The 14,197-nt window shown below is 32.9% G+C and overlaps 1 protein-coding gene across 1 annotated transcript in view; it reads left to right on the plus strand.

Annotated features, from left to right (window-relative positions):
• The first annotated feature begins 90 nt into the window (after window positions 1-90).
• Window positions 91-14,197, plus strand: part of LOC142324406 (uncharacterized) — a 47,512-nt gene continuing 33,405 nt past the window's right edge. Inside the window, exons 1-3 of the mRNA XM_075365238.1 lie at window positions 91-311; window positions 6,747-7,774; window positions 11,720-11,838. Of these exons, the coding sequence (XP_075221353.1) occupies window positions 6,805-7,774; window positions 11,720-11,838 (1,089 nt within the window). The 5' untranslated portion in view covers window positions 91-311; window positions 6,747-6,804. The remainder of the gene's footprint in view (window positions 312-6,746; window positions 7,775-11,719; window positions 11,839-14,197) is intronic.

The raw sequence follows: 14,197 nt of genomic DNA on the forward strand, positions 1-14,197 counted from the left end.
TTTTTCATTTAAAAAAATGTGTATATGTAATTTAATAGGCGTAGAAGGAAGTCATGAGATGTCGATCTTAGATTTTTTTAAACAGGAAGACAGCACATAATCAGCTAGTTCAATTTAATTGGCGGGGTTCCAAGCTGTAAGTTGTATAGGTACTTGTTTAAGATTCGGTTTAAATTTGAGACTGATTTACAGCGTTAATTTTTTATTCAGTTTCCTATGTGGAAATTTCAAATTTTGTGTACTAACTATTTCTTAATATAATTGGATAGTGTGGAACAGCTAGTTCTATTTAATTGGCGGGATTGTAAGCTGTAAGTTGTATAGGTACTTGTTTAAGATTAGATTTAAATTTGAGACTGATTTACAGCGTTCATTTTTTATTCAGTTACCTATGTGGAAATTTCAAATTTTGTGTACTATTTCTTAATATAATTGGATAGTGTGGAACAACTTAATCATTACATATGTGTAATAAGAAAGTAACTCTTTTCTTATATTTCAAATCCTGTTATATGTTTTGTCATGCAAATTTTTAATTTGAAGGTGAATTTTCTTTAGATTTATACTTAATATAAGATTTACAACAATTTTTCTTTTTAGTTAACCTCTTAAATTTCATTCACAGCTTGTTTGGTCATCATAAAAATGTTGTTGGGATAGGCTGATGTCTTTAAATTGAATAAAACAAATAAAAACCATTTACTTTCTTTTCTTTTTTTATTAATTTTGTTGTTATACTGGAAACAACTAAAACTACTTACTTATTAAAATATGCCCCATGTACTTTTTTGTCCAATAAAATAAATGTGTACAAGACGTATAGCTAATTTGCACATTGAATAAATTTTATGTCAACTAAATTTTCAATTACATTAAATGAATCTAATATATGTAAAATAGGCATAAGAGTTATAAAATTATTGTTTACTTATCTAAAATATGTAGCAAGTATATTTAATGACAAAAATCCTTAAGGATTCAGATACATATTCATTACACAGGTATCATTTAAAGTTTTAATTAGGTAAAATACTAAAGTGATTTTAAAACCCATTTTTCATTTCCCTGCATATTTAATTACCTGTGAACAATTTAATTGAACACTTTATTCTATTATAATATCTTATAAATAAAAATCCACATCCTGGTCTAATATTAAAACAAAGTATTATTTCTAATTGAATGATGCCTTTGTATAAATAAGTACCAGAACATGACTAAGATCTCAAAACCTAATTTAATTTAAACACATTTTCATTTATTTGGAAAGTTTGCTAGTTTATTAGCTGTGAGTAGTCATCGAAATACATCAATGAATCTCATAAAACTGTTACAATTTTGCTTGTTCTCAGCTTCTATTGATTTTTTACCACATTTCATTCACTTAGAAGTGATCATCAATTTTAAACAGACATTTATACAGTTAAGTTTGTGTATTCAACATTAATTGCATTATCTTCCAGGTAATCTTATCATTTGTATGTTATTTTTATATGAGACTGTTTAATTTTCTTATGTATTCTGAGTACTGTTTTTTAGAATTCTGTAGATCTCCAATCTACTGAAATTTCATTTCTGCCCATTGTAGAAAAAGCATACAATTTTTCAGTTTTCATTTTATTGACATCATATATGATATCCTTTGGAGAAAAATTTTAGAGTCCAAGAACATCTATAATGTAGCCCATATCTCAATAATTTAAGCAATTTTTGTTTGTTTGATGTGATGATTTTTGAGGATTAGTTCTTTAATACAAACTTTATGAAGCCAATCAGAGGCCTTCCACTTCATGATTTTACATTCAAATAAATCTGCTTATCTTAGTTCTCCATTTTTGAAGTGCGTTTACCTAGTATCTTTTTTCCCTGATGAGGTGGGAATCCCATTTACAGACAGTGTCAGACTTGCAACAGGTTCCGCTAGTTGTTATTAAACTGCATATGTATGCCTGCTCCCTACTGGCTAAACCTAACAATCTCATCAACTCCCCCTCATGGGGCCGAATCTGCAATCAAGCACTACACAGCCCTAGGAAGTGCCTTTGGGCGAGGAGGAATCCGGAGTTTCTGTGCATCATCATTGCCGCCCACCTGCGCAAGCGCGGATGAACGACGGCTCCACAGGGAGCAACCCTGCACTCCCACCCCCCGACAGCCATCTGGTCGCGTTCTTCGACTTTCCAATGGACCTTCCCATGCTGACACTCGGTCCTGCACCTTAGCCTCTAATGTGGGGATCCGTGAAGGGGGCCCACTCAGGGTGTCGGTCTTCTTCACGAAGGAACGAGGCAGTTCCAGTGTCTCATCACTGCTACCCGTCAGTGCAAGCACCGATAAACGGCAGCTCCACAGGGGGCTGTCCCTATTCTTCAGTATCAGTATTCTGGGGGGGGGTTAGAACCCCCTATGTTCGCCCACACAAAGCCTTTTCCTGAGCCACTGGCCACTACTGGTACACCTGTCTTAACAAAACCAATCGCTGCAGTTGAGCAGTTGATAAGGTGTTCAACAGCCATGTAGAGTCTGCAATGACCGAGGCTTGCGGGTCGGAGAGAAGAACATCTTCAGTGGAACATTGGTTGGCCACCTCCCAACAAACATCGAGCGAGTGCCTACTTCTGCCTCTGTTCAGTTGCAAGATTCTCGTTTTCGGGCTGTACAATAGTCTATCATGTAGCCCCCCGAACCACAAATCATACAACTTCTTGGGCAGGAACACTGGGCCCTTTCATGTCCTTCCTGGCCGCAGTAGAAGCACAAAATGGTGCGGTCTGGTCCTTTGCAGGCCGAAGACATATGTCCTAGTCTCCAGCATCGAAAGCACCTCTCCTCCGGGTCACTTACCTGGGCTCTACAAGTGCACCCACACGATCCTTACTCAACGTGCTACCAGTTGTTTGGCCGCACCGTACAACGTAATGATCGTCGCGGTCTGTGTTTTCCCGAGCGCTGGACGGAGAGAGGATATCCAGAAGTCTTTGTCCGCCCCGACCGCTTGCCTCACAGCTGTTGTAACTTCAGCTTCGGTCACATCAATATTGTGAATGTGCACTACCGTGCGCCTGTTGTCCTTCGATTTTAGATCAACCTTCAAATAAGATGCATTTTCTCGAATTACCGTCCTGAAGGCAGCAACCTCCTCAGCACCTCTCACTCTAATGCACAACTCTCCACATTGCCTTGTTTTACGAACAGGATGTCTCCAATTCCTTGGCCTGCTACTGATTGTTTAACTGTTTGTACTAAATCGGCATACGATTGCCCAGAGGATCACACAACCACCGTGTCACTCTCCACTTCCGCCGGGGGTAGAACGTTGAGTAGATGGAGTCACTGTATCCCGTTTCCCAGTGGTGCCTCGAAGGTTTACCACCTTGACCCCGGTGCCCGTCCGTCTAAATAAATACAGGACTAACCGTTCCGCACATCGTCAAAACTTATCATGTGGCAAGAAAAATGCAGGCATAAATGTTTCTTGTTTAATACCTCTTAGGGCACTCAATATCATCTCTAAAGATGTGTCTTCCCCGGCCTCGGAGTCAAAGAAAACAGTAAAGCGCCGTGAGAGCAGTTTAGTCATATCTCGCCCAAGAAACCTGGAACTATCTACCATTATGTCTCCAGCAACGACACCGCAATACATCCCCCGACCCCCACCGGACTTAACTGAAGCTAGATCAACGAATTGGCACACATTTGCCTCCACAGCCACCCCGTTTGTGATGTGTTTCACTTGTGCTATCACACTACTCGGCCAGTTTCTCCTCACTGCCTCAATTAACTCATCGTCTGTAAGAGTATGAAACAGGATATTCTTCAAATCATGATCCCTGGCAGGGTTCGAGTAGCAGCTTCCATCATGGAGGGAGTTTCCCCATTCCCCCGTTAGGGGTATTGTCAGCAGATCCGCCTAGGTCACCTTCTCCAGTTTCTTCATCAAAGATACTACCAGTTCGACAGTGTCTTTGATCCTCCATTTTGTAGTCGGACATGTTTTCACTAATCCATCCAAACTCCACTCCAGTAAATAGTTCTAAGAGAGCAGGCAAGATTGCAGGGCCCTCTAATGCTGGACACTTCTTGCCCTATGGTGTTGTGTGGCCTCGATCAGCTGTCCCAGTTAAATGAGCTCCGGACTTCCTGTCAGACTCCATGGAACCTCCTCCAATTGCCTATTGCTTCCATTTGGGACCTGTTAATGGCGGAGAGCATGATGTAGGGCATTTATTACTCTGTTTGATTATTTCTACAAAATCATTCTCCATTTCGATTTTACTAGGGGCAGGGGTCGTTCCTGAAATGTCGTCCTTCGAGGAGCAGACTGCTGCCGAGAGGCTACATGATGTACTGGCCCACTCAGATTTTAATTGACCCCTCACGGCTCTTTCCCGTTCCATCTGCTGGCCTCTGCCTGCCATTGGCCTCCTCCTTCGCTGTTGTTGATATATGACTTCCCAGCAGTGAGTGAGTGAGTGACCTCCCAAATGGCAGAGCCCTCTCGTGAGTGCGATGAAAAGTCCTATGGGTCTCTTGACCATGACATAATTAAAATCCAGTTAAAATCCAATTTAAATTAAAAATCAAAGTCACACACACCAGAAACAGCGGCACAAAAATTAGGCAGAAATATAGTCTTAATTTAATTTTTCAACAACTCAGTTTATTCTAAATATATAAATTTTATTGAAAAAGCATAAAATAATATATTGGAAAGAGGGAAAATGATGCAAGATAAGGAGGCTTTTGTCCACACGATTTTTTTTTTATTTGTTTATTTTGATGTCCTGAATCAGCCCCTTAAATTTGGTCTGGGACAATCAGTATAAGGCCGAATTTAATGTATCCTTCCTCAAGACGATCAATTGGAAGATGTATTTTGATCCCAGAAATTAGTCAAAAGAATCTTCTATGTTGGGTTTTGAATTTTTTCAGCTTTGATATTGGTCAGTATATTGAAAAGAAATTGGTCCTCATTGCTTCGAATTCAAGAACTGTTCACAATATTCAACTTTCCTTATTATTTTACTCTGAACATATTAAAAGAAATCCACCAGCCATATATTTTTTGATAAACAAGTTGTTTACCAAACAATATTGTTTTTTCAAAGTTATTTGTGGTACAGTTTATGAATTTGCAGCTATCATTTTTGATGAATTCATGTTTTGAATCAGTTGCAGAAACTCAATTTCCATTACAAAGTTCATTCAATATTTTCACTCAACCAGGTACAAATTAATGGAATCTGTTGTCACTGAATCAGCAATTCACTGCACTTAAATCAAGTTTCCTTACTCTAATCTTTTACAGCTTTTAAGCAATAATGAATTTCATTATGTGTAATATTTTCAATAGTTAAAAATTCACTTACTTAATATTTTTTTTTTTTTTAATTTCAATATTGTTTGATTTAATCCACTCCATTTCAAAGTGTACTGATATCAAACAGTTGCAGTAAACAAAATACCTCAGAATAAAGTAGGTACAAGGAGATGGCACTCCTTCATTCATTCTTGAGGTAACATTTATGCATGTTACTTTTCTGTCATCCTCAAAATATAATTAAGATGATAAGAACAAAAATATATCATAATTATTTTACAGAGATAGAAAATTTTGGTAATTAAATGTTCAATGTTAAACTTGGGAACATGTTCAAAGTTCACAAGACTTATTGCTTATTCACTTACAATCATCTCCAGACTTTAGTGTTTAAAAATTGTAGGAATGTAAAACTGTTTACACAATCATACTACATAATCGTGAACAGTTAAGCCTATTTTATCTTAGTAAAGTCTCTGAAAACATAAAACAAACTCAGTTTGCTGACCTGAAATATAATAGGGTTGTACCTGTAATAGAATGAGAAATTCAAGTCAATGCCTACTATCTGACACTTGTAACAGAGTAAGTTCAGCAATATTGTGTGGACAGGCAGGCTGCTTGAGGGGAAAACTAACCTTCTCATCATAATTTTTTCCCCTTTTTCAGCAAGTTAGTTTAAACAATTTACTTTTCCATACATAAAAATCTTTAAAAAAAATTCAATCTGTGATAACTTTAATAAAATAACAAAATAATTTTAAAATAATACGAAAGAGTTTTGACCTTGTTTCTATCTTGAATAGGAATAAAGATAAAAATGGTTCTATAAATTGAATAACAACTCTTAAACAATTAAAAATATAAATCTGAAATTTAAGGGATGATAAGTTAATAGAATGTGCTACCTCATATAAAAATTTAATTCTGTTATTGCAGTAGTTTTTATTTGGGAAATGATTGATATCAAGGTACAAGACAGAAGGCTCAGAAAATTATGTCTTTTTTTGTTCTCACCATGATAACAAATTTTAAATGTAATATAAACTTTATACCATTTTTCACCATTAAACACAGAACAAAATTATCTAAAATATATTATGACTTGTTTTGAAATCAGCTTGATATTTTCTATTTTATAAAGCTTCAATTTGAGAATATGTCATTTCTGTGGCAAAAGTGAATGTTTTTGCACTAATAACAAGTTTTTTTTTTAGTTACAGTTGACAAGAACTGAAATCTGCAATCTTTAATGCATTAAATAAGAATACAGACCTAGAGCTTTGGTAGACTGAGAGAATCTACTCAGGATAAACTGCTCTTAAAAATACATATAGAAATGTATAGTTTAATGCTCCTTTGCAATATTCAATAAATATTATTGTAAACAATATTTACAACATTAATTATTATTTTTTTTTAACAGGAATTATTTGAAGGACCTCAGTAGTAATTGAATATCAACTTGAAATATTTTATATATCATGCCTAGAAAATCCTTTCAAACTGTCATTACAGACGATGAGAATTCTATTAAAAAATATTATTTCCTACGACCAAGAAATGTAATTAATTATTCTCTTAGAAAATGTAGTAAACTTAATCCTTTTGCTTGTAAAATAAAAGTTGAGCAAAATAAAAATGACTCATTTTATCAAAATTTTGCTGTAGTTAAAAATTCAACTATAATAAAACAGGAATTATCAGAAGTTCCGAATCATGATGCATTTGATAAAGAAATTTGTTATAATACTAATGAAGAAGTAATTGGGGTTGCTAAGAGTAATAATGAAAATAATTCAAAAGAACATAATCAAATAACAGATAATGATTTTGGTAATTTTGCTTTTAGCAGTTCAAGACTTATGAGTGAATATGAAATAAAAAAGGAAACTATTGAAGATCAAATGATAAATTCAAACTCACAATTAAAATCTGATTATGAAATTATTAAAATTAAAGATGAACCACTCACCCCTCCTTCTGTACAACATGATGATGAATCTGATGACGATAGAATTTTAACTAATCATTTTACTGATTCCTTAACAATAAAGAAAGAGTTACATTTAGGAGATCAAACTGACACTGTTGTCTGTGCTAAAACCATTGATGTTTGTGTTAGTACCAGTTCTAATAGGGTTGTGGAAAATATTATAAATGAAAAAATAAAAAGAAATTTAACTTCTTTACATCACTCTGCTATGCAGACACCAGTGTCTCAAGATGTTAGTAATGCTGAAAATTCTGATGAACTTCAATATTTTACAAGGATATCACCATTTCATCCCGTTAAACTAGAAGTAATAAAATCTTTCAATAGTAATAAAAAAAAAGTTATACTTATAAAAGAAGAATTATCTGAAAGTGAAAAAGAAAGAATTGAATTAGAGAGAGATAATGATTGTAGAGCAGCTGCCACAAAAACTGGAGGTGTTTGGAGACGTTTACCTGGTAATTAATGGTTTTTTTGGTTTTTTTCTTTAATTATAGTGAGTTAAAAAATAATGAATAATATACTACTACAGACAGCATTCTAGATTTAGGGGTATTTCATTTCAATTCAACCAATTTTCAAAAATTTTATTGCATCACAATTTTTGATTTTGATGATATTTGGTATGTGATAACTACCCACCTTCTAGTGGCCAAAAAATATATTTTTTTATTTTTAAAAAGGGTTTTTCTTGAGTAATAAACTACTTTCTAACTTGCCATTAGTCAAAAAAAGATATTTTTGTCACTTTCTCCATGAGCTGTAGCATTCTTATTTTACATCATACAAAAGTCAAAATGGGCTTTTTGGAAAGAGTAAAGATGGAACTTCATGTTAGTGTACTAGTGAACTCAAAATTTATTTTTTTACATAACCAAATCTTGTAATGTTTACAAATTATTGTTTTTTTCAAATTTAGGGCCCAAAATAAATAATGAACGTCTTAGGGTAAAGGCCTGTTTTTTACCTTTTAGGTTCTAATAGTACATATAAAAAAATTGGACTGTTACCAAAAGTCCTTCATTAAAAAAAACCATCGCCAAATTGTAAAATTTTGAAAATGTCTCAGTTTTGGGTCCCAAAAACCACATGTGGGACAGGTGATAAATTCTAAAATGTTTACAGCAGTAAATAATTTTTATGTACTTTAAAACAATATAAAATTTAGTTTGTTACTCAAAGGGGTTAATGAGTAATGATGCCAACAAAACCGCTAAAAACACTGTTCCTTCTAACTGTAAACAATGTATCCAAAAATACTGACATTAGGTATTTTTTTCAGATTATAAAAATAGCATCTAAACTCATTAGAATGAATAAATTGATGATTAATAAATAATCAATTACAGAATGATAAATAATAACTACAAGATGATAATTCAAATACATTAACCAGTTCAATTCATTTTTACCTTATTTTTCTCCAACTAATGGAAGTTATGAATAAATCTTGCACTTTTTGATAACAAACTTAACTAACATAACTTAGTGCTCCTTCCAAAAAGCCCTTTTTGACCTTTGTATGATGTAAAATAAGAATGCTACAGCTCATGGAAAAAGTGACAAAACCAGCTGTTTTTACCTGATGGCAAGTTAGAAAATAGTCTATTACTGAAGAAAAAACTTTTTTAAAAATATAAAAATATATTTTTTGGCCACTACAAGGTGGATAGTTCAAAGTCAAAAATAGTGATGCACTGATCATTTGTTGAATTAAAATGGAGTACCCCTTTATGCATTTATTTATTTTTTATACCTGATGATAACTTTTAGTAATCTGAACCAATTTAAGTTGAAATATCACAGGAGAAAATTTTATGATTTAAAAGTAATATTAATTTTTATGTTTTTACTACAAGCTAGTAAAACCCAGTTTTAATTTCCTTCAAATAGTTAACTAGAAAGGTTAATGATGTATTAACCTTTCGTTAATAATTTAGTTTGAAAAATTTTCAAACTAAATGATATCAGTAATTAATTTACAATTAAAAAGTATTTTAAGAATATCTTTACAATTTGTTTTTGGATGGAGAAAAAGTTTTGCATTAATAGAAAAAAAAATTGAAATTGTTGATTATTGAATTTCAAGTAACTAATTTGGGAAGCTTGATACACTGCTAGGAAATTGTGATAATCAAAAACTTCTGTAAAACATAGATAGTGTGCTAGAGTATTGTCACTCAATATTCAAAAAGAATTTTTCAAGATTCAAGCCCATGTCTATGTAATTGTGAATCTTACAATGATGGTGTGCATTTAATTAAAATAAACATATCACCAATATAGAGGATAATTAAACCATTTACATGGTTGCCATGTAACACACCAAGAAATATGTGTTCTTATCTGTTAGAAAATGCAGAAAACTTTTGCTTGAAGAGTAAAAGTTGAGCAAAATGAAAATAATTCATTTTATCAAGATTTTGCTGGTGTTAAAAATTCAACTACAATATAATAGAACTTGTCAGACGTCTCAAATCATGGTGCGTTTGATAAAGAAATTAGTTATAATGCTAATGAAGAAGTAGTTGGGAATGCTGATACTAATAATGGAAATAATTCAAAAGATGACATAGAAATCAAATAATATATGAGTTTGGTAATTTTTGTTTCTTACAGTTCATATATATATATATATATATATTTAATATAACTATATATATAAAGCTTAAAAAAAAAATTGGGTAAAACAAGAAAATGTTTTTGTAAAACACAAATGTATTCTTGTGAGGAATTACTTGTCTGCATTATGGATAGGGCTAAACAACAAGGACAGCCCTGAAGAAGTAAAAGAGCAACAAAAGTAGTACAGAAGCATGCCATGAAAAGTGTTAAAAATGGCAGTCCCATTTTTGAACATTTTTTTTTATTATAAATTGCTACGTGTAATGCAATTTGGTCTGGTGTACTGTTTCTAAATAAAATATGAATTTTTCTAACTTTTCTGTGTTTTATTCAACTTATCTTGCACATTTTATTCTTGCATATTTTATTCTACAAGTTTTGTTTACAATTTTTATGTGTTTATTTTACATTTAGCAAAGTTATTGTATGTCAAACATAAAAAACAAGGCTTTACCCCAAATTATTGGTTTTCACCCCAGATTTCTCAAAAACTATTTTAGATATAGTTATGGGACTTATTTTATTCGATTTTTCAGGACTGAAACAATGAGGAATCACTAATTCTGCCCCTTAATTAATGTTCTAAAAATTTCAGTGAGACCTCATTTCACCAGAGTAGCTGAAATCTAAGTGAAATATTTCACTTAGCCGTTACTTGCAAACGAAGAATTTTTGGACATATAATCATATGAATTTGTTCCATTATTTTCACAAGTAGAATATGTTATCAATATATTACTGAAGACTGCTCATCCTCATAAGCCATGAGAACTGAAATGTTATCCATATAACTTTGACAGAACTAATGGCTTTGACGGCATGTGGCACTTACTAACCTTATGGTAGCCCTGAAAAGGGCAGTTTTTCTCATCGATGGGCTTTGACAGCTTGTTGTAATTACTAACCTTATGGTAGGCCTAGGAAGGGCTGTTGTTGTCGAATGACTTCGACAGCCCATTGTAATTACTAACCTTATGGTAGTCCCAAGAAGGGCTATTGTCCATTGAATGGCTTCAACAACTCATAATTCATAACCTTGTGGTGGCCCCAAAAAGGGCCATTTTTTGTGTTAACTATAAGAAGAGCTGTTGGGTCCGGAAGCTGGTCTTCGGCGAAGTCAGGGAATTGCAGCTCGTCCATTGAAGTCAGATCGGGCTTTCCCTCAGTGGCAGTTGGGTCCCCACTACAGTGTGGCAGTGGTGGTCCCCAGAGCCCTGTAGTGTTGGGTCGACGTCGATCATCCTTTGCCGGCACAGCCTAGGCAGTCCTCCCCAAGCAATCTCACACTGGGCTGCTGGCTACTGCTGCTGAGTCCACACTGGCCAGACAATTGAAGCCTGGCAAGCTGGAGTGGGAAGGTAGCATCCATGTCCAGCAGCTCCCTCGGCGGATCAGCCAGGCGTGCTGCTCCAGCGGGGATGTTGGCATCTGCCAGGATTTCTCACCTTGAGGCGGCCAGGGAACTTTTTCTTCTTGGTTTTCTTTAGCTGGTGGTCGATGATGAATTGAAAATTCACTTTCATGCACATTCTTTTATTGGAGTCTGAGAGTGGTGGGGCCACAGCGTCACTATGGTGGGAGAACTGCGCGGCAGTAATGATGCTTGTATCAGCACATACATATACTATGCACCAGCTCACATCTGAGTTGCTACCGTGTTCATCTGCTGATATTAAATTAGGCATATATTTGTGGTAACAAACTATAAATACATACATAGATTTTAAGTGTATAAATAATATATATTATTTTTATTCTTTTTGTTTTTTCATTTATAGAAGAGGGTCAAAAAGAGCAAACTCCTACACCTAAAGTGCCAGACAAAGTAATTGCCTACACACCTGCTGGTCAACGACTAATTATAAACACAAATGTTGACAGACCAGATGAGTTTCCAGTAAGTGTTTCTTTCTAAGTTATATTTGCTGTGATTATCACTGTTGTCTACCTAAAGGACTGGTGCATATTGTGTTGAAATATAATCAGTTTTACTTACAGTTCTAAAATTTTCTAAAAGGAGATTTTAGGAATCTTTGAGCTGAAACAAACAGGTGCTAAAATTCCCTTGTAAAAATATTAACATTGGAAAGTTATTTGTTCTTTAGCGTATTGCATTGCATAATAACATGCTAGAATGCAGGTCTTCAGTTAATTTGAACATTTCGTTTTATATGATTTTTTGCATTGCTGGATTTTTTAATCAAGGGTCATCACTAGCATCCTTTCTGGTAGTATGAAGTATGATGATAACTTGACAGGGAGGTGGTGACACTACCTCTATAATCTTTGAAATTAGGTTTTTTGACACTTTCCATACTTCAAATTCATTTTATTAAATAAATAAGAATGATTTTGAATATATGAATTGTTTAAGAATTCTGAATAAAAATTTAATCTTCTATAGAAAACAATTTTGATTAGCATTCTTGTTTTTTTATTGAAGCGCATCAAAGTCTCATAGTAATTACTCTAAAAATACTCAGACTTCAGAGGTGGCCCAACTGAGATCAGCTGATCCTGATCGGTCAAGAACGACTCAACCAATTTTCATGAAATTTTAACATGAATATCTATATTTCAATGAAACTGATGTAGTGGTATGGAGATTTTTGAGCCTCAAAAATTTATGCATAGGCTTATTTATATAAAGCACATCCCATCAAGTGTATTTTTCATGATTTATTTAATATTTATGTTAAACACTGTTCATGCATACCACCACACTTTTTCTGCAAATTTATTTTCAAAATAAATGTTTTTTTTTATATAAAAAATAAGTATGACTTTATGGTTTGACAACATGGAACTCTATGGACAATTCCATTTTCAACAATATGCAACAAATGAAATCAAAATACAGCCATACTTAAACTTTCATTCGATCATTTTCCTTCTATGTAGTTTAATTTTTATTTCAGTATAGGATATTTTTATTAACTCCACATATATCTTCAGCTCTATGCAAAAAATGAAATAAAAAAAAATTCTGTCAAGCTTAAACTTTCATTTGATTATTTTCTTACTACTTTCTTTTATATTTCAATATAGGACATTTTTCTCTACATAACAACTCTATGCCTAAACATATTTATGTTGACCTAATGTTTTTTTTTTTAAACCATTTATAAACTAGATCTCAACAAAAGGGATGTGATGAACAAAATGTATCACAACTTATTTTTAAATAGTATTCACAATAGTGCTTCATATCTTACTGAATTCATCTTGTAGAATTCATTGTAAGATAACATTAATATTTCTCATATTAAAATGGGATCCCTATAAAAAAATGGAATCAACCTACTAACCCATATTGTTACTCGATTTATTTTCAATTGAAAACACACAGGACTTTGAACAAACTTGACTGGTCCATTAAAAGAAATTTCAGAGTAAGTTTACACTCTTATTTGGAAATAATTGGGCTGCTTGGACATGTAAAGTTTTTGTATTATATTTCAGACCATAGAGTCATAGTTGCTCCTAAATAATCTTTTTTGTAAAAAACAGAATGATCACTAATTTTGAAAATGAATGGAAGACAAATTTATATTGTAAAAAAGTGTGCTTATATGCATAAACAGTGTTCAATATAAATAAATATTAAATAAATTACGGAAGATATTTGATGGGACGTGTTTTGATTCATTTTTTACATGTAGTTGAAAGTGTAAATGCCCATACAGCTTCATGTAGAGTATATCCGTATCACTTATAACATAAGCATTTAAAGGCTTGTCTTCAGTTATTTCAGTTATTCTTCATTGCAGTTGGAAAATATTTTTATTAACAGGTTGTAAAAATTTTACAAAAAAAAAAATGTCCATATTAAATGAAGTTTTACCACCATTATAATGGCTGCTAGTAACCAACTCAACCTTTTCCTTGAATTAAAAAAAAATATACAAAGATTTAAATTGTCAAAACATAGTTTAATTTTACAGAAATAACTAGTCTAATCTTAACTATATTTTTAAGATATTTTTTCAGACATATATTTATCAAAAAAATATATACTCATATATTCTTCCCTTTGCCTAGCTTACTCAAAAATAACAAAAAATTAACATTAAAATTACTTACTTCTGTGGAAGCTAAGATTTATATCATTGTTGCTATTTATGAAATTGTATAGCAATACAAATAGTTGTTGAAATACAAGTCAACTAGCCCTGCCTGTTTTATTATTTTGCCTCTAAATATTGTTTTAAATATTTAAATATTTTCGTGCAGCCATGGTAGTTTTACTTTCTAAC

The sequence above is a fragment of the Lycorma delicatula genome, chromosome 5 (assembly GCF_047948215.1).
Source record: "Lycorma delicatula isolate Av1 chromosome 5, ASM4794821v1, whole genome shotgun sequence".
NCBI classification, from domain to species: Eukaryota; Metazoa; Arthropoda; class Insecta; order Hemiptera; family Fulgoridae; genus Lycorma; species Lycorma delicatula.